Raw genomic sequence first — 22,762 nt, 5'->3', positions numbered from 1 at the left:
AACGCGCTAGAGTCTGACTGGAAGTCGTGTTTTACCCGTCGCATACAGATCTCAGCAATTTTGGTCCAGCACCAACGTCCACATATCAGCAAAAATCTGTACATACGTTACAACTTGTGTGTGGAGATGCGATGTGCGCGTATAGGCTAGCACAAAGTGAAAGTACGAGTCGCCACTGTTGAGCGATTAAAAATCGCAGGCAAGATTGTTTTCCATTTTCCAAGGCGGCTGGCAGCATAAATGTTCAATCCTGTGGTGGTGGTGACTGGCGGTTTATATAAGTAAGAACCAGTGTGTTGCCGGCAGGAAATTACGTAACTTGCGACATTAAAGTTATGAAGAAGTAAATTGGTCATAATCTCGAACTTCTGTCATCAAGCGAACACAGCCCGATCCAGACTGATTTCGACTTATGGTAGATTGCAAAATACTGATCTGTCATGTTCTTTACGCGCCCTTCAGTAGTCTTCGTAATCGTCAAAACCGCGCGAATTCACGCAAAACAGCACGTGCAGTTCGAGAAAGAGTTGTGATTGGATGGCAGCATGGCCTTACCATTCGACTTAGTAAACGTCAGAGGATAAATAATAAGTTTGTGGGTGCAGGCTTAGTGACGCAACGTAAAGTAGGTAACAGTTTTGAACTAGTTAGTTTCGTGTATTTTACACAAGATGACTGAGAAAAGGGAGTTCATGAGCCTGGAAGAGTGTTTGGAAAGAAATATTCCAGCAGATGAGTTAGAACATGTAAATAGAATACTGTTTGGGAAACCTTTAAAGTGAGTGCAAAATGAGTGTATTTGTTTTACACTGACCCTGAATTAATTAAGTTAGGTCACAAGAACTTGCGAAATTTATTCAAAAGAACGGTACCTGTTTACATTATCGACAGAGGCGTCTCCCATTGCTGTTAATTTTTTTCTTTTTTTCTGACGTATGTAACTAGTGTTTTGTGTTCCGTTTTTTTTCTCTTCGACAACAGCACGCGGTTTATTTAATTGTGAAAATGGAACTGTTTGATTAGAAAACTACGCGATGTGTCGCTCCCACGTATCTAACTAGTATTTTGTGTTGCGTTACATTTGTAAAATTAACATTTGCATAGTGTCCTCAGTTATCTGATTAGAGGTACTGCATATGCACCAGCATCAAAATTAATAACTCATCTTGCGTTAAAAGATGCCAGTGTGAATAATTTCTGATAGAATAAAGGTTTGTATATTCAATATTATGGAGCTCTGACTTGGGTAGACAATTGTTTTGGTGTTAAATACTGTTCTTCCTCAGCACCTGCTATGATTTTACTATCAGAAAATTATTCTGGTTTGTTATTGCTTCTTTTTCTCCCCTCTCCCCCACCATGTAGGTCCAGTTAAGCACCGGAATATAGAAAATAAACCCTACTGTATGGCAGTTTGTAAAGTTTGAACAGAAATTTAGTCAGTATCTCAAAAGAAATGGTTATTTTTAGAGTTCCTGATGGTCCTTTTCGGATACTGGCAGCAAAATAGCATGCAGAGTCAGTATAGAGTAGTATGTTGCAAGAACTATTGGCAATATTTTTTATAATTGTCATTAGTATTAATAATTGACTAGTCAAGCATTGTAGAATGATACAGAATTTAAGTCCTATGTCAAATATTTGGGCATAAGAATATAAATGTATTTTTAATGGGGAAAGAAAATTTGGTGACCCAGGGCCGTTCTGAAGGAATAGCCGTGGCATTTGTGTGAAGTGAGTAAGACCAGGCTGGCCAGACAAGGCATGAGCCCTCGAACCACACCTGACGCTCATGTCTTAAGAAATGCATTTCCTCATTTGGTTGTTCCTAGTGCACAATTCTCTTGTGTCTGTAACTACTTGAATCAAGTTAATGTGCTGACAAGAAAAATAATTATACTCTCTGCATCAAGTCTCTCAACATTTATCACTGCACGCAGTACTCACATCCTTCCAAATGAGATTAGGAGCATGGCCATGCTACCACATTTGTTACATCTGCCTTCCATTTACCCATTCCCTCAGCAAATTTTACAAGTTTACAATAATGTTATTGCACCATTTAGTATTTTCTGTAAATGATCTAAGGCATTTGATTCTGTGAATCACAGTTATATAAACTGAGGTTTTCTGGAATTGATGGTACAGCCAAACAGTGGTCATATTTAATTACAAGATTGCAGAATGCACACTTAATAATTGAAATAATGTAACCACAGAAGATTCTTCTGACCGGGGAAAAAAATACTTATGGGATCACACAAGGCTCAGTCTTGATCAATTATTGTTTCTTGTACATGTAAACAACCTACAGACTAATATACAAATAGCAGAATTAGTTCATTTTACAGTTGACAGTAGTGTTGTAATCAATCCATCATACACACAGCAGTGGAAGGAATGTTAAATAATGTTCTTAAAAGTACTATTGAGTGGTTTTTCTGTGAATGGTCTAATTCTCAATTTCAAGAAGAGACAATGTATTTAGTTCAGCACATCTACAGGCACTACACTAGTGATGAGTGTTACACATGGTAAGGAAATAATAAAAGTGGGTGGAACTTCTGAAATTATAGTTGTTCACATTGACAAGAATTAAAAGCAGGGGAAAAGCATTTGGGAGCTGCTAAAGAAACCTAGTTCAGCCATATTCACATTTCAAATCATTGCAAATCTTGGGACGAGAGAAATCAGTAAGCTGACATTTTCATTCAGTAATGTAAAATAAGATCATGAACTGGGGTAACTCATTTTTAAGGAAAAAAATAATTGTTCAAAAAATGGCTGTAAGAATATTATGTGGTGCTCGCCCACAATCATCTTACAGACATCTGTATGACATCTTAGACAATTTGGCTACTGTTTCACATTATATTTATTCCCTCATAAAATTTGTTGTAATAATCTTCCATGGTTCAAAAGGAACAATGATGTACATAATTACAATGCCAGAAGAAGAAATGACATTCAGTAGTCCACATGAAGGTTCTCTTTAGTACAAACAGGGGTGCACAGTGCTGAACTGCTAGCATGTAGCTGTATTTACATATGAATGTAACACTTTTTCTGTATTACCAATGGAAAATTCCATCGAAAATACTAGTATATTGTGAGACAGAAGTCCTGCCAATTACTTACCTTCAGAAGGCAAAACAAATAGTACTGCCAATAGACATGTGTAGAAGTAAAAGGGGCAGACAGTTTGACTTTTGAAACTGACTGTTCCTTAATTGGGGAAGAGAAAGAGTAGGCTGCAAAAGGTTAAAAAGGAAGGGCAGCTCACTTGTACCCCAGAGTGAGACAGGGGTCCACCTACAGTGACATTCCCTTTCTCTATGAATTTTCCAGAAAGAAGTAAGGCAGGCTTCCTCTATGAAAAAGAATGAATGGACGTACCAAACATCCTGTGGCGATTTTTAATTATCAGTGACATCTAATGACAGGCAGCAAATAGCAGATGCAGATAGACTGCTCTTGAAGCAATATCTCTTGCACATTCACAAACTTTTGTATTGTGGAGCTGAAATTACAAAATGGTTTAGGAGCAAAAGAAGCTGCAAGCAATAAGTCATTGAGTGCGTAAACTGCTCCAAGACAAAAATTTAATCAAGTCAGTGCAGCAACTGACATTTTGTGTCATCCTTCAGTTTAGTTGTAAATATGCCAGTTGCCGAAGAAAGCACATTTACTGAAATGTGGACCAACATTGCAAGCACAAATACATGCTCTTGCAAGTGTGGTTGCAGAGCAACCGTTACTTCCACTCCTGTAACAAGCAGATCAGTCACACAATGGTGTGACAGCAGTAAAAAACTGCTAGCTTCCTCCGTGTGCAGAGTAGCACAAAATATGGTATGCTGTAACACGCGTAACTGCCAACACCACTGCTGAAAAGACTAACACCAGACATATAAACAGAGATTAAGACGACAAATTGCTGAACTGTCTCAGACTCGTTTTGACTGATGAGGCAGTAGAGTGTGTAACTACAGAAGTAATGGAGTACGAAGTCTGTTGGACCGCTCCAGTCACCCTTTTCAGTGAACTCACAGCTTGTGATCTTGGTAACAAGGAAAAAAGCAGAACTCAAAAAGCCTCATCAGTAGGATGGCTACTATACTACATTGGAATCTGAATGATTTCAGGACATGGGTGGAGGGGCTTAAACTATTAGAATAGCGAGGACTTGTCTGCCTGCATTTACAAGAGAGCCATCTTCAGGACACTGGCACCCTCGTGCTAGAGGATACAGCCTTCACTAAAAGGATCATCATCTTCTTATTGCAAAGAAGACTAGAGATTGTGTAAAGATCTTTGTTAATGAAGTTTCTTGCACTTCTTGTCTCCCCCACACCAGTCATTGTAATGCCATATTTGTCACATAGGATACCTATTTTGCAAAAACAGACATAATGTCTGATGGGATACCGCAATCACTGGTTATACAATGTTACTTATAATTCGTCTTGATTGCAGAAATGTTTATTCACATAACCGGTTTCGGTTCCTCTAGAACCATCTTCAGATCTGAAATGACAGTGATACTAATTTACTATGCAACATATGCAAACCTATTTCATCCTATCCGATCAACATCAAATGTACCAGAACGTAACTGCAATTTCGGTTACAGGAGTAACCCGTCCACACACAGCAACCTTCACATGCTGTGTCACATCAAATTGGTTAGCAGAATGCATGTCATTTATATTAATTTTAAAACTCTTACCAACAGTTGAGGAACCGAAACTGGTCATGTGAATAAACTTTTTTGCTATCAAGATGGATTATTAGTAACATTGGATACCTTTTTGATAAACCAGGCTGCTAATATTGTAGACATGGAGGCTCTTGAATGACAACTCTCCTTTGTGTTCCTCCTCTGTGAAAACTTCAATGTGTTATGTTGGTGGGCTCTGCTACCACTTGCTGAAAGCCTCGTGATTCTCATGAGGCCTGATTCTTCACACACTCCATACATTGTAGGGACAGGAATAAATCCTAACATGTGGTACTTTGCTATGTGACCTTTGCTGTGCTGTTTGCTCTGGTTTTCTGTTGATGATTCTGTTTGCTCCTGTGATGGTACTTCCTTTGCCATCTCCATGATCTCTATAATTCTGCCCATGCTTGTTACTACTTCTTTGCTTCTATGAAATTTCATTTCATGTGCCTGTATCTTGCTTAAATCACTTTTCTTCATTGGTCACGTTTCAGAAGCATAAGTCAGGATAAGGATTGATACACTATTCTCTTTGTCTTATGTGGAGCATCTTTATTCCACACTAAGCTCTTGCCACTTCTTAGACATTCTAATGCTTGTCTTTTCTCTCTCATTGACTTTGTCATCAATCCTCCTTATGTTTCCACTACACTTCGAGTTATTTGAAAATGTCCCCTTATTTAGCTGTTATCATGACATCATAAATCCTTAGGTAGTCATCTGCCTCTTACTGCTCATGATTGTGACCTGGCTCTTTCTCACAATACATTTTGTACCATATAATCCAACCAACTCTGTTATTTGAATAAATTGATTAAGTAGCCTTAAAAAGTTATAAATGCTAGGATACGTTTCATGGAGTGGAATTTTGGACATGCACTGATATATCTATAATTTAGAAAAGCCTGGTAAGAATTTTCTATAAACTCAAATGTCAGACTTTTTAATGACTAATAAAAAGACACTATGCAGGCATTAACACACACACACACACACACACACACACACACACACACACACACACACACACAGCCTACACTTCTCTTCAAAAATTCATCTGTTAAAATAGGGCTACAAGTCTGTAACAGTGTATTTTCAAAAAGATGACATTTTAAGATTTGGGCATTCCAGAATAGTCATGACAATTTTAAATAAAGGTAACTCTTCAAATACACAGGTTAAAAAATGATCTTTAGAAAGAAGAAACTGAGGGCTTTCAGGTAAGGCTTGTCAATAATAAAACAAATAATAATTTGTGGGGTCGAATTTTTAGGTGCGTGTGCTATTAGTAAATCATAAATTTAGACTATTTCATCACAGAAGTTTTTTCTATGTGAATTATTTACTCTGTTGTGATCAGCAGATGGATAAGAATTTGAATTTATTTCTAAGCAAGGTGATAAAAGATGTCATGCAAGCATTAACACATGTACAAAACTTAGTGAACACAGTAAATTTATACGCATGCAAAGTCTACACTTCCCAGTTCAAAAATTCATCTAATGAAAAAAAAAAGCTTTTTCAAGTAAATATGTCTTTAATTTATATTTAAATAATGCATGCATTTGATGTAGTTTGGCTGGGAATTAAATATTTATCCCTGGAGTACAGTGCCAGAGTTAGATTTTTGAGATCACAATAGATGTAAGACTTTGTTGTTGCACTGCAATCATGGAACCTTTCATTGGTTTCATAGTAGGCGGGACTGTCAACCGTGAAACTCCTAATTGAATAGATATATTGGGAAGTTGTGGAAAGTATCCCACGTTTCTTAAGGAGATTATGGTGGGAGGTTCTCGGGGATATTTTGCACATTGTTCAGACAACCTTTTTCTGCAGAAAGAAAATTTTCTTTACAAACTGCCTATTGGCTTCTGTCTCGGGTTCTTCGGCCGACGTTCATCTAATGATTTTTCTGACGTTTCGCCAGCACGAGTGGCTGGCATTGTCAAAGCTTCACCCTCCATTGCCGGCAGTGGAGGGTGAAGCTTTGACAATGCCAGCCACTCGTGCTGGCGAAACGTCAGAAAAATCATTAGATGAACGTCGGCCGAAGAACCCGAGACAGAAGCCAATAGGCAGTTTGTCAACAAGTGGCCATGAAAGCCTTAACAATTTTGTAAAATTTTCTTTGCTGTGGATGAACTACCCCAGAAGATAATTTTGTATCACATGGTAGAGTGGAAGAACTCAAAGTTGTAGACTTTGTGATACTGATGTCTCTAAATTGTGAGTTTCTTTTAATGGTGAGAGTAGCTTAATCCTTTTAGTGTCTGGAGGATGTGATGTTCCAGCTGACCCTACTCTTTATATGGAGGCCTCAGAATTTGGTGCAATGCACCCTTTGTATTTGCTGACTCTCCTGTATGATAGTTATCTCCTGTGTAAATTTATGATTGAAGCTGAATTGAATGTAATTAGTTTTGCTCGGGTTTACTGTCAGTAAGTTTACACTGAATCAGGTTAAGAGTTCTGAAAGTAGTTTGTTGACATCAGCTACTCTATTGGTGGACAGTTTGTTGTTCATCACGGCACTGGTATTGTCAGCAAACATAGTGAACTTGCATGTTTTGTATGATAAAGGTTGGTCATTTATGGATATAAGAAACAGCAGAGGACCAAGGACAGAGCCTTAAAGGGCTCCACAGAATACAGTGTCCTAGTTGGACTCTACCCCACCAACTGCTTTGCTGCTCTCATTAAAAACTATCTTCTCCTTCCTGTCTTTGAGGTAGGATTTTAGCCAATTTCCCACTGCCCCTCTAATTCCCACAGTGGCATGTTTTGTTGAGAAGTATTTTGTGATCCACGCAGTCAAAAGTCTTAGAAAGATCACAAAATGTCCCAACTACCTTAATTTTTTTTTATCTAGGGATTCGGATACATCATCCGTAAGTGAAAATGTGGCATCAGTTGAAGACCAAACTGTCAATCATTGAAGATTTCAAACTTTTTGAGGACACAATTCTAGAATGTGATATTTTCTTAAGGATTTTTGCAAATGTGGTCAAGTGAGAGATGGGATGATAGTTTATGACTTGGGTCTCCCTTTTTGTTGAGTGGGTTCGGTATAGCAAGTTCTTTCCATCTGGAAGACACCCTGATACATAGAAGCATTAAATATATGGGCTAAAAATTTGTGCAATTGATCAGAGCAGGTTTTTATTGTTTTAATGGAACTATTATCTTCACCTGATGATCTTTTGAATTTTAGTGCGGCAATTAAGGTGCTTGAATTTGAGATTACTCAATAGGAAAATTGAGCAGTGGGATGAAGTTATAGCTGTACATAAAATTTTCCAGATCTGTCTTCTCATTACTGTGCCTCAGGAACTTCATATTGGAGGGCAGAACTACATTTAGAAAATTCAATGGCACATGCTTCAAAATGTGGTTCTAAACAAATGTCGTGCACAGCAATTGCTTTACACTTGACACAATTCTTAATAAAAGTAGCTACATCTCCTCCTTTTTTTTTGTTTTCTGCAGTTTGAAGATATGATATTGTAGTCTTTCCACCCGTGAGCAGAAATAATGCTCAGTGAAGCATAATACATGAATGTGATTTATACTTCCATTGTCGTGCAGATTGTCTGGTAGTCCATTTAGCTTATTACACCAGCCTATAATATTCTGGTGGAAGATTCCCAGATGATGCATTCCGGATTCGGTCTCTGGGTTTTGTCCAAAAAAGAACTCATATCTTGTCCTGTGATTTTTGGAAACCATTTGTCTGATGTAGTGGTGTCTATATGTGCTGCTTTTTATAGCATTGATTTCTTCCATAATTTAGAAGGGTACCTTACACTTTTTGTACTGACCTGTTTAGGTGCATCCTACGGTTAGTGACAAACTCTCTACTGAAGCTGCTTACATCTACAACACAACTGTTACTAGATTTATGTCTTGGTCCTTACAAGGTGGCAAGGATAGCACATAATAACGTCAGTCCACCAGATAAAATGGCAGTACACAAGCAATCAGGTCACTGTTATGACATGAAATAGGAACTAAGAGTCACTCACTAAAGCGCAACTTGGTGTCCTTGGTCGGTGGCTGGGTGATTTCCATTTGATGGTCTAGATGGTGATCCAGCAAGTGCCCAGGCTATTGTTCAGCACAGTTGGGTGCAGGCCAGTTGGTATCCAGGTTGGAGTCCTGGGTTGTGTAGGTCAATTGGAGATAGGATAACACCGAAGATGGTTGCTGAAGATTGCTACGGATGGATGAGCTGCAAGGAACAGACGGCATTGAGCCTGAAACAGGAGCAACTGCTCGGCTAGTGGTTGTGCAGCATCATAAGAAATCCAGTGAAATGATTTCTATGAGGTAAAACATGAGATCCGGACACATCTCACATGTGTTCTTGGACGAAAGGAAGTCCTGTGTTCGCAGTGCAGCGATCGTCTGTGCATGCTGCCGGTGGCCAGTGCTGACCCCTCAAATGTAGCCCACTGGAGACTGGTGTGTACACCAAGTGATGTGTGGCTGTTGTTGTCTGGTGTGTATGCAGAGTGGTGTGTTGCTGCTGTCATCTGCCTCTGTTTGTAAACATGCAGTATGTATGACAAGAATAGGGATTGTCGCATGTGTCTGCTATTTACTAACCATTGCACACACCTAAACAGGTCAGCAAAAGAAGCATTAGTTATGCTTCTAAATACACAGAATGTCAGTGCTATGAAAAGCATTGCATATAGACAGACTACATTAGGCAAATGGTTTCCAAATTCACGGGACAAGAATGCATCCCTGAACCCATCTACTACAAGTTCTTTGCTAGACAAAACCGCGTAACTGTCTCTGGAAAGCATCAACTGATAATCTTCCACCAGCATATCATAAGCTAAATGAACTCAAACAGGTGGGTGTTGTCTGGCGGGGCAAGCGTGAGCCTTGTCCTGCCATCTTCTACAGTAGACCCTGCATACTCTGCCAGACAGCTCTCTTCTCTCCCCACACCCATACTTTGCTTTCCCTCCCCTCCCCTTCCCTGTCCCACTCCCAAATACCACTTTCATTCAAGTTAATGACTCCATTGCGACTAAAGTTGCTGGGGATAGTGGACATGGGTGTGAGGTATGCCTTCTTGTGTGAATGTCTGTGTGTTTTCCTTTCTTTTCTGAGGAGGCTTTGGCCAAAAGCTTAATATGTTACAGTCTTTTCGTTGTGCTTGTCTGCAACTCAGTATGTCATCTATATGGTGAGTAGCAATCTACCCTTTTCATAGTTGTTAAAATAATATTAGGATGTGTATGGAGGCGTACAATTGGCATTTTTCCATTGCTCCTTTAGCAAATGGAATAATACAGGGAGTGACCAATACAAGTACAAAGTATCCTCTGGTACATAGTATACAGTGGTAATAATAATTCTGCCACTCATAATCATTTTTTGCAACTGTTAGTTTTATGCGTTAAACACATTTGGCAGAACACTTTTTACATCAGTGAATTACATTACATACTCAGTTTAAAATGAAAACTACGTATTGCAATGAAAATGGACAGCACTAGGACCCAGAATATGAATTTTCTTCTGAGTCAGTGACATAATGTGAACAAACGCTAGTGAATATTTAACTTTCAGAATAAAGCATTGTTCTTTGGAAGCCACGAAGTGCAGTATGAAGGTAAGTCTCTCCAGCATGTAAAATTTAGAACAGAGAAGAGACATGACAAACATGGATGCACAAGAAACGATGTTACATCTAATTATATCAGAAGAATATTCAAATGAGAAAACTAATAATTTTTTTTAGATAGGATCACTGGTCAGTGATTGCCTTCAGGAGGTGAAATGTATTGTAAACACACATGCGTTTATGAGCCAAAACATTATGACCACATGCTTAATAGCTTGTTTATTGTTTGTCTGTCTTTGAAAGGAAATACATCAGTGATTCTGTGTATCAGGGATCAGACAGTTTGTTGATAGGTGTGTAGCATTAGATGACTATGCACAGGCCATGTAATTCGTGTAAATAGTGAGCTGCTGATTTGCATATGTGGTGATCGCACCCGGTAGTGACCCAAATCAGTTCCATAGGATTTACCTTGGGTGAATTTGGATGCCGAGACATCAAGGTGAGTTCATTGTAACGCTCCCCAAATCACTGTAGCATGGTTCTGGCTCTGAGACACAAACAGTTATACTGCTGAAAGATGACCTTGCTGTCGGGAAAGACATCAAGCATGTAGGAATGCAGGTGGTTCGCAGTTATCAGCATGTCTTCAATTACTACCACGTGTTCCATGCAAGTGCAGGAGTATGTCTTTCACAACAAAATACTGCTTCCATCAGCCTGCATACGTGGCACACTGCACGTTTTGAGTCGCTGTTCACCTCACCTCAATGACAATGTTTGTGGAGACGACAAGTGACCTAGTGTAGCAAAAATGCAATTCGCTCAAAGAGGCAACTCGTTTCCATTGATCAACGGTCGAATCCTGATGGTCATTAGATTAATATGTAAACACATAGGGGTGGTCTGCTACGGAGCTCCATGTTCAACCATGTACAATGAACAGTGTGCTCCAAAACACTTGTGCATGCACCAGCATTTTATTCTTTTGACAGGGATGCCACAGATCACCATCTATCCTGCTTTACACAGTAGAAAAGCCTCCGATCCCCATGTTCTGTGAAGAATTGTGGATATCCAACCATTTAGCGCTTAGTGGTAGTTTCACTGTCTTCCTACCTCTTTCCATAGATGTTCATGACAGAGCAAAGGAATACGTGACCAGTGTCACCGATTTCAATGTACTTGCTCACAGGCTCTGTGTAATAATAATCTGCCCTTTATCAAAGACGCTTACCTCAGTTGCTAGACAGAACATGTTTCAACTGTCTATAACAATTGCAATTATTCGACCACCAAGGAATAACATGTAATTACTCCTTGTACTTTCCATACAGGTTCTATGGCACGAACGGCAAACACTTGTCGGCGTCACTCGTCTGACACAGCTCCTGTCCTCCCATGACCCACGTCCATCCTGCACACAGACATGTGTTGCGCTGTAAATAGGCGCTCTCTCTCACACTTATCTTTAAAATATCGCGTGTTTGAGGCAGCAGAAGGTCGAGTGGTTCCAGAATTTATGTGTAAACTCTTGAATCACTACATATCCCTCCCCCCCCCCCCCCCCCCCCTCAGATCAAACACATGGTATTTTATACATAACCATTATGTAAATTAATATTGTACCTAGTAACAATCCAGATTTTAAAAGTAATCATTTATTGCATAAGTTCCCTCCCTCTCCTTCTTCTTCTTTTTCTGAACATAAGCCTCTATTTATGATTTCATTTTTCATTACCCTTATGAACGGCGAGGACTCTCCCTTCAACTCCAATCATAAACTCCAGATGTCATGGACCCTTGAATATTTCAGTCTTTATTCTAATTCTTTATACTACCTCTTTAGTATGTAATGGCCTCATTACTTAAAGTAGTCTGGAGGAACTCTGGGCAAAATAAAAGTGTTTCTATTTGAAATGTGTATTCTTATAGGACAACTATCCAAGGAGTTCCACCCAATAATATCCAAACAGTAGACTCTGTACACAATTTATTAAATTGCCAATACTAAACTCTTTTAAATAACAACCAATTCATATAACTTACAAAAATTAACAAATGGTTAAAGAGTGAGCTTTAAAAATAATAACGGTGGCTTGCCACCATAAAATCAAGAACCTTTTACAATAGTGCTTTTAGAGTTTACCCAAAAGACAAAATCCAATTATAAGTTAACTTGGCATTACAATTTAAAATGATTTATATAAAAAACTTTGAGAAAGATAATGGCGCTTGGCACCATAAAATGAAAGAAGCGCAACACACAACCAATAAATATAATAACAAAGTAATAATTTGATACAACCAAAGGGCGAGGGCAACTCCCAACACTTCAGAGCCTTCCCACTAGAAACGGTCCCCAAAATAAACCGCTGATAGCTCCCCGACATGCCTCCCACAACTGCCCATCCCTTACACACCTTGGTTATGTTCTGTAACACACGACAGATAATATCAACACAAGATAAAATTCAAAAATACAGTATAACATCCCGACAGCACATGTTAACCACGGCGCCGTTAACTCGGGCGCTCTTAATGAGTGCTGGAAGCCAACACACAAATCTCAAACAATTCTCACTTCTTAAAATGAAACAATAAAATCCAAGCACACATGAATAGTCAAACAACCTTAGCGCTAGTCACTAGCAGGTCAGGCAGAGCGAACTTCACATTCCATGCAATACCCGGAAAACCAACTACCCTCTTGCTTTCTGCCAGCTACCGCAAAAGCATGCCAGCGACGTCATAGCAAATCGCCACCAGAGCGTCATCCGCACCAGGACAACGAACTATAATTGATTACAGTGCGCGCTCTGAACAAGATCACAGGATAGCAGCGCACACTGTATCACTATTGACACTCATAAAACATAATAATGCTAGTGAAGTATAGAATTCAAACTTACCAGAATAATTCATACACAATATGTGACTTCTGTTGCGATACTGTCCTTTTCACCTTGGATCTGCATCTATACCTTACATGTGGGTTGACCCTATGAGTGCCCTTTTTCCTTCCGTTTTGGTAGGTACACACCTTTAAATTCCTTTTCTCCTATGGTGCAGATCAATCCCCTTCTTGGTGCCCCTGTCTGCACAGTATAGATCAGCCTTTCTTAGGTCTGCCTATCTGTCCTTTATATCCAATAAATGCTGCGTTTGCCCTCCTTATCCTTTATGAGTAGGTCTTTAGGTTCATTACCCGAGTGTACATCTTTATGTTCACTATTATTAAATATCCTGTGGTAAAAATACAAAATCTGTTGCACACTTCACACTCGATTTTTAATACTTCATTTAGTACTCTAGAGTCGTCCTTCACTTTTCAAATATTATACTCTTGGTATATACTCTACCTCTATACACTGTTCATACAAATTATGTTTACTTGTGTTATAAGAGTCCCACTATCCTACCAGTCATTAGAATATTTGTCAGACTGACCTTCCTTAACAATTATCACAAACCCTTGCTCTCTGGCTTATGCTCTCCTTAATTACTCACGCTTTCTACTTAGGTATACTCGATGTAAAATTAGTGTACTTCTTCTATACTTATGTGCATATGCGATATGGAATGATCATTGTTCTTATATATTATTTCAATCTGTCCTTTCATTGTTTGCGTCTTCGTGTTTCGTTGTGTGTATGTGTAAGTGTGTCTGTGTATCGTGATTCTTCGGCCTACTTATATGAAATAAGTTGAAGATTATTGGAAGCCATGGAAAATAAGAAGAAGTTCAGCGATACAAGTATATGAATATGTAAAGAGGGAAAGATAGACAGGTACTCAAATGAGAAGTAAGAAAGGAAAAAGTAGAAATTGTTGTCAAGATCGAAGAAGAGAAGGAAGATAGCCCCAAAGACAGGAGACCCTTCCCACCCCCCTTCCCCAGGATCCCCACCTTGCCGGTACTTGAGTGAAAAGCCGGAGGAGGTATGGTGTTAAATCGTCTCCTATAGAACAGACATTCTCATCTTCACCCTTGAGGTCGCCGAAGAAAAATCTTAGCAACACCTATGGAACAGCAAATGTTGAAGAATCAGTCCCACTTGTCTGCGAGGGTTGTCTGGAAGGTGTGATGTGTGTTTAGTGTTAAACATGATTTATCTGTTGGAGTAAATCATGCTATTATTTACACTACCCACCCCTTTCAAAACTTAAAACGAACCCATTTACATCACATATTATAAAAGGTAAAAAACATTCTCCATTAAGTATAAAATTATGTATCATATTATTACAACTATGTAATTATTCATACAATGTCATATCTTATATTAATGTAATATCCTATCCACATCCAGGTTTACGTAGACAAACTGGATGAGAGATTACTTTCAAAGAATAACTTAGGCAAAAATAAGACCTAATTATATGTGGATGGCGGAAGAGACTGGCTGGCTAGGCAAAAATAACTGTACGTGGAGACCACAGTGGCTGCTGTCGACATTACAGTCGAGACCACAGGAGAGAATGGCTGGCTAGGCAGATTTAATCTTTGCCACATGTCGCTGCCTAGCAAGTCAAAATAAGTTGAGACAATGTGGGACGATTCATGAAGACAGGCAGGGGCGCCCCTGGAATAACCGAGGACGACACCATAAAATTTCCTAGTGGGCACAGCTCCCTACTCTATAACCACTGAAGATGACTTAAATACTTAGCAGGCACAATCCTCCAACAACTGAGGACGACTTCTTCCAAATATTTAGCGGGCTCAATCCTCCAACAACTGAGGACAACTTAATCACATTTCTTAGCGGGCACAGTCCTCCAACAACCGAGGACGACTTCTTCCAAATACTTAGTGGGCACAATCCTCCAACAACTGAGGGCAACTTAATCACATACCAACAGCAGTTTTGGGTGATGTTATCACAATTCCACACTGGTATGTTTCCCTAACATTGGATAATAGGATAGTGTAAGAAGTAGGGGGAATTCAGTGCATGAAAATTTTACTGCAGAAGAAACACTGAAAACAACTAGAGATCCGACGGTCGTCACTCTGCCCGTTAACACAGAATGTTAACGTTCCTGGGAGACGGATGTGACTCCGCTCAGATCCCATGGATCTGACATTAACCTTGCTCGGTTTCTTACGGACCAATACTTCTTGTTAAATTTTGTGTTAAAGCCTCCCCACAACAAAACAAATACCACTTTACTTGGAAAAACAACATTAAGTAACGTTATTCTATTTTCTACTCTGTCATGGACAAGTTTGAATTCTAAACACGTCATCAATAACATTGCTACTATCATTAAGTTTGGAAAAAACAACAGTTGAAATGTTTCGGGAGATTATCCTTGTGGCAACTTTTCTGTTGATTATTTCCTCTACCTGTTCCTCCGGTTTACTGATATTTATTAAGTCTGAAGTGACTAGTTTCTCCTTAAAGTCGCATTCCACATCATCTACTCACGTTTTAACGCCTGCAATTTGTGATTGGACTATAGGAATTAGTTTGTCCTGCTTCTCAACACTTTCCTTTAAAGTTTGTAATCTTTGTTTTACAGCAACAAATGTAACATTGCATACACTTTGAAATGATCCTAACTTTTCATCAAGCTCAGCTTCTACATTGTTACATGTGTGTTCAGTGTCAGATTCTAACTTCTGGGTCAACTTCTGCAATTGGTCATTGTGCTTTTGACTAAAGTCAGTAAACATTTGCTTCATCTGGGTAGTCAAGGAATTACTTATTTCATTTTTTAAATCTAATTGCAAACTCTACACTCTACCATTTAAGGCCTTGAATTTAGAACTTAAAAACCTCGCTCTGTGCTTCCAGCTGGTCATCTAATTTAGCAGTCAACTGAGTATTCACTGAGTCTAACTAGAGACTTAAAGTAGTAATTTGGACGTTTTGAGCTTTGATTAAATTCATTACTTCAGACCAGTCTGGCATTTCCCTACTCACTGTCATGGTCATGGCTGGTTCTGATAGTTCCACATTTTTTTGAGTATTATCCATATCTTAGATCTAGTGATCATTAAAAAAATTCAGCTCTGAGTATAATAACTATACTAAGGGTCTATTATTGAACAGTGCCCTTAAATTCACACTCAAATAATTGTTGTCTTTTGCTCAGCCGGCGTAGAGTTTTAGGCCGTGTCAGTGAACCGGTGTGGAATCAGCACCGGTGAACAGCACGGGCGCCGGCAGCAGTGGAGATTGGTTTCAGCGTCTGTGCCGGTGAATGGACTTGTAGTAAGCACTGGTGAGCAGCAGTTGGCGCCGTTGGCATTGGTTGCTGGTTATGGCATCCATGCCCCCGGAATGTGTGTGAGAGCAGCTTACTCTCCACAGTGGATCTTCATCGTCGAATAGATCTTGTTGTAACTCTTCTAAGACTAAACTGTTGAGATTTTCCTTACGTCTTCTCTTGTATGGTATTTATTAATTTTCACCCGTTTTTACCGCTTATGCAGAATCTAACTCTGTGAAACAATTTCTCTGTCTTGTTACTATTGGTTGCTATGGCAACTCACAAAATCTTCTTCCCTTTCAAAATTCCTCTTTCTTCAAGTTCTGATCACATCGGCTGCCACGTTCTAATGGTTTTGGTGACAAGAGAAGCAGTGCAAAACCGGATTGCGAACTTCACACTTCTCTTACTACAGCTGACTTACTTGAAAAGTTTAGCCAGTCCTCTTCTCTGGATACGCATCTGTGTCGATCTCCACAACTTCTTCTCTGAAGAGATAATGCTGGCTAGAGCAATAAAAAACCTCTCTCTCTCTCTCTCTCTCTCTCTCTCTCTCTCTCTCTCTCTCTCTCTCAATAACTCTGTACCCTCATAATACTTTTAGTTCATTTCAGGTATATTTTCATTTCCACAAGTTTCACATAAGCATACAAACTCTTGCAAATCAACTGCATCATTAACCATTATATACTATTAAATATAATTACAATGTGGTGGGTTTAATAACCACCAGAAATTCAAAGACAGGTCTTGCTTCTAGCAAGACTAACACCAAGATTAAGTAAGAGTCTCTAGACGAAACATGTTTCAACTGTCTATAACAATTATAATTATTCGACCACCAAGGAATAATACATAATTACTCCCTGTACTTTCCATACAGGTTTTATGGCATGAGCGGCAAACACTTGGCATCACTTGTCTGACGCAGCTCCTGTCCTCCCATGACCAACGTCCATCCTGCACACACAGACATGTGTTGCACAGTAAATAGGCTCTCTCTCTCTCTCTCTCTCTCTCTCTCTCTCTCTCTCTCTCATCTTTAAAGTATTGCATGTTCGAGGCAGCAGAAGGTCGAGCGGTTCCAGAATTTACGTGTAAATTCTCAAATCACTACAATATCCCACCTGTAATGGGGACATATTTATGATGATAGAATTAGCAGTAGACAAAAAATAAAGTTGTGAATATCACTAGTTGGCAGTCAAAGGTATTGTGGCTAAGAGTGAGCAGAGAGGAAAAAAGTCATAACGTGACCATAGTGAGAAACCATTGGCATTGCAGGATTTGGACAGTCTTGGCTGGGTAAGTAGTAAAGAAGCCTCCCCTTGCTCACTTGACATCTGAAACACTGGTAGAAGGGGAACATAAAAATGTTCTGAGCTGTTGAACATCAAGTCAGGACAGTTATGTTACGCTCCAGGCAAACTTTTTAAGTATTTCTTGATTATCATTTTCCAAGCTTACTCATAATGATGGAGAGTTCCAGAACTACAAAAGATGTTGTCCATTCTGGAAATAATTTGTTCTCAATAAAGTAAGAAATTTTGGAATAGTCATACATTTTCTGTTGCATTAATATCCTAATAAAAGATGCTTGTGTACACACACTAAATGTTATTGAAAAAAAATGTGCAAAAGATGTATTACATTACTTATTTGTTTTGGATATAATTTGTCATAATACAATGCATTTCAAGCCTGTTCTGCCCATCTTTAGGTGCTTATGCATACAGAAAATTGTTACTTAAAAATAAATTGTGTTAAACTAGACTAACTTATAACTTTTTGTTTACTGTTTGCTACTGAAGGGGCTATTGGAGTATTTGGAGGGTGGGGAGGGGGAGGCAGGTGTTGACCAGAAATTGATGTCCAATGATGTCTTCTGCTGGTGTGGAAACGTGCCTTGTTTATAGTGATTGAGAACACAGCCTGTGTGGAATATAGATAGTTTAGCAACAGTTATTATGTTGCAAATATTGTATAATACACTTTTATGTATGACAGTTGTTCACTTACGATTTTGGCATTCCAAATGTTTGTTTCTCATTATGAAATTACAAACAAATAGTTATTCTATATAGGCAGGGTTCCCAAAATAGCCAGTATGACAATAATTAATTAGGTATTATATTGATGGATGGATAGTTGTGAAAGGTGAAACAGTTACATGTAAAATAGTTGAAGAAGGCCAATATGAATTATTCAATTTTCTTTTGTTTTCATTTATAAAATTTTATTTTGTCAGCTGTAGATGTGACTGTAGCATACTAGCAGTGTATCCTAAAAACCAGCCAAAACCTTCTGCCTCACACCCACTCACTTTATTGCAATTATGTTTTTTGTCCCTGCATTGTATTTATTGTAACTGAATTCATTTTTCGTCATAGGCACTCTTTCTTTGCTAATCTTCAGTTTTGTTTATGATGTTTTCCATTTGGCTCATGCTGATTATTGTGGCTGAGCTAAACTAGCTTTTATTTTAACAAGGGTAGATATATTTTCTCCTTCTCTTGTGCCGCCCCTCCCCCCCCCCCCCCCCCCCCCCCACACACACACACACACACACACACACATATATTTGGTAATTATACTTCATGATAGCAGAGGCAAACATATTTTAATACTTATTCAATGTTACTTCAGTGATTGCCACTGAGCATAACAGTTTGGTCTCAGTTGCCCCCAATGAAGTTTTTAACCGCATAATTTGTTTATTAGCTATTTTTACATACACCTACATCAAATTACACATGGCACATTCAAAATGGAAGGAATTTTTAGCCATGAAAGAGAATACATTCAATACATGCACCTTTTATTGTCAGTTTTAATTTCCTACCTACCGACTTTATTTTTCTTTATAATTGCATTTCACTTCTAACCATTTTTTGTGGTGTTGTATTTCCTCTGAGTAGAAATTCTTCACATTGGAATTGAACCAGATGACAATTATGACCTTGAGGTCCTCACAATCTTTAAATGTTGCCCACTAAACTATTGTTTCAAGTTTAAGTGGAGGTAATAGTCACCCGATGTGAAGTCAGGACTGTAGGGTAAGAAGTCGATAAGTTTGGAGTGATAAATGGTGAGTCTTCTTCAGTAAGAGACAGTCACAGATAACAGTTCCCTGTATCATCAATTTTCAATTCAGTGAGTGGTTTGCAGTACACATCTCCTATAATTGTTCACCAACATCGTATATTGCCCATATGATTCCTCTTTTGTCCCAGAAAATAATAACTATAATACTGCAGCTAAAGTAATGAGATTGGCCAAAAGTTTTTTGATTTTGAAAAGGTTCATTTACTGATGTTTTGATTCTGCATTGATGTAGGAGATTTATTCTTGTTGCCTTTTACAATGTGGGAAAACACATCAAATACATCTTGCCTATAGCAGTCTAAAAACACTTACCTGGTTGATATTTTCTGCTCTTTGTTGGCCACTGAGTGTTCACAGTCTCTGTCTATACACAGTTGTGATATCTGAGTATTTCTGTGACAGTCATACAAATAGTGATGAGTCCAACATGAAGGAATTTCTCAGCCAGAGTACCGATACTGATCAGATCGCTGTTTCTGATCTACTTGCTGCTTAATTTCAGTGGTGTGATTTCTGAGCCTCTCACTCTGCAGTTCATTGTGTGCATTTGTATGTCTACTTTTAAAGTCTCAACACCACTGAGTTAGCCTTCATTTACTCACTAATGTAGGCTCAGAAACTAGGCACAAATTTTGATGAATTTGAACAGTTGTAGAGCCTTTTGTATACAAAAATCACACACTGCATCTTTTGGGAGTGCAGTAAATTGAATCAAATCCATGACTTCTGTGGCTTTATAAACAATCAATAGATGTCTGTATTTGTGCAATTTTTTTTTCTGAGCTGCCGAAATTTAAATATAATTTGGTTTTTTAAAGAGGCTTGTAAATGTTCTCATTGAAAATATGGCTGCAAGTTGTCCATTGGTAAGAAGGGCTTGAAAATGCATTTACATAATAGTTATGTATGCCCAAAACTAATTAATTGTAAAACACGTATGCACACACAATCACCTCTACCCATACACATAGGCAGGTAGTATCTATTCAGAAATTATTCTGTGGGGTTGTGGATGCTGTCAACAAATAATGATTTGAGTATGGCTTCACCTTGTCTTTATTCTCTATCAGGTCCTTTAATTCACTAGGAATGTGGTCAGATATATTTGTGTACCTAACTTACCTTTCTTTGCCAGAGCTTGGGTGAGTTATGTTTGGTGAATATAATTTTTTTATTACTTATATATTTGTATCATATTGAAACTGCTTAGTTTAACAACCAAAAATGAAATGGGAGCAAATATTTTGTGAGTTTTGTGTATTCAAATAGATTAGACAGTACAGGGAGAGGCTAATAACAGCTACATCATCTTGTGTTGTTGTCTTTCACCATTGAAACAAATTATTCATTGCACAAAAACATGCTTTGAAGATAGAATCTGATGTTCATCCTCAAACTCCATGTAGGCAACTGTTCACAAAATTAGGCATATAAAATAACAGTCTCACAATACATTTATTCTTCTTTGAAGATTGTTGTAAAGAACTGGGCACTATTTGAAAATAATGGTAGCATTCATAAATGTAATACTATGAACAAAATAGCCTCCATTATCCACATCTTACCCTTACTCTCATACATAAAGGAGAAAAGCATGCAGCCATAAAAATATTTGAGTTCCTTTCTTACGAATTTAAAGTTCTGTCAGATAATAGAAGTTTTAAAAACAAATTTGAATAGATGCTACTTGACAAGTCTTACTCAATAGATGAACATCTGAGTAGATATGCATGTGTCTGAGTTATATTTACCAAATTTTGTTGTAGATTAAGATTGAAACAAAAAGTCAATGGCCACCATGTAGACATATTTACACAGAGAAAACGTATATTATTTCTAAACCTACTGACATGCTACACATCAGGATGGGTTTTAGGAATATGGTCCACGAAAACGCAAGAAACAAAAGGAAACTAACTAAACTAGAGGTGTCAGTTTTTTTTTTTTTTTTTTTGTGTGTGTGTGTGTGTAGATCTCATTGTATTTGTGCAGTTCATTTCTGAGCTACCAAACCAAAACTTAAGTTCAAGAGATTTCATTTAATAGCATGAAGGGCATGACATAAGTCATGATAAGAAAGTTTCATATGACAGGAGAAATAATATTAAAGGACTTTAAAATGTGATTTATGTATTTCATTATCTAAACTTTTCAAGTCATTTGAGTTGTTTGTAGGAGAAATGTCAAGATCTACAATGAAACATTTTTATAAGGGCGATATACAAGTTTCTGCATACATTACTGTGATACATAAGCACAATGAACAAAAAAATTAGTCTGCCACAGGAGACACATGCTAATACCATGTAACACCATATGTAGCCTTGATAATGGCTTCAATTTGGTGAGAAAGTGTGTCCATAATTTTCTTCAGGTACATCGTAATCAGCTAAAACCACTCATTGCATAGACACCATGGAGCTACCAAATTTCAGGGCTGATGTCTGCTACATTTCAGGCACTGTTGCAAATAGTCCCAGGCATTTTCTATGATTTAGCTGGCCAGTTGAGGTGGAATAGGAAGCCTGAGTGTTTGCTGAACCAGGGACATGTGCGCTTCCCTGTGAACATAGCTGGTCTCATCTTTGAAAACGAAGAAGAAAGGACAATGACCACTCACCGAGAATGATGAAATAAACATCCTGGTCCACGTTCACAGTGACACAAATGAGTTGACCCCAAGTCATAGTACGCAAACACACCCAAAACATCATTAAACCACCTCTTGACATGGACTACAACCTCCATGCGCTGTGGATTAAACACCTTATTGGGCTGTCAGTAAACTAAACATGTCGCATCACTTGAATGGAAAGCTTGCAACACTTGAACCAAAGAATGTGCTTCCAAAAAGCAATTGTCCAATATCTGTGTTGTTTGACCCATTGAAAGCAAGCAGCTTTATGTGCCACTGTAAGCAGTGGCCTTCTGTCAGGTTGTTGTTGTTGTTGCCTTCAGTCCAAAGACTGGTTTGATGCAGCTCTCCACTCTGTTCTATCCTGTGCAAGCCTCTTCATTTCCAAATAACTACTGCAGCGTACATCCCTCTGAATCTGCTTACTATATTCATCTGTTGGTCGCCTTCTATGATTTTTATCCCCCACACTTCCCTCCGATACTAAACTGGC

The 22,762-nt window shown here is 38.5% G+C and overlaps 1 protein-coding gene across 2 annotated transcripts in view; it reads left to right on the top strand.

The window, feature by feature from the left end:
• The first annotated feature begins 559 nt into the window (after window positions 1–559).
• LOC124711983 (beta-ureidopropionase) overlaps window positions 560–22,762 on the top strand; it is a 154,218-nt gene continuing 132,015 nt past the window's right edge. The window contains exon 1 of one of the 2 annotated variants that reach the window (XM_047242266.1): window positions 560–778. In XM_047242266.1, the coding sequence (XP_047098222.1) occupies window positions 672–778 (107 nt within the window). In that variant the 5' untranslated portion in view covers window positions 560–671. The remainder of the gene's footprint in view (window positions 779–22,762) is intronic. The other variant, XM_047242265.1, reaches the window with a different exon arrangement.

This window comes from Schistocerca piceifrons, chromosome 8, assembly GCF_021461385.2.
Source record: "Schistocerca piceifrons isolate TAMUIC-IGC-003096 chromosome 8, iqSchPice1.1, whole genome shotgun sequence".
Classification (NCBI taxonomy): Eukaryota; Metazoa; Arthropoda; class Insecta; order Orthoptera; family Acrididae; genus Schistocerca; species Schistocerca piceifrons.
The sequence above is the reverse complement of the archived record's forward strand: the minus strand, read 5'-3'. Positions and strand labels throughout refer to the sequence as shown.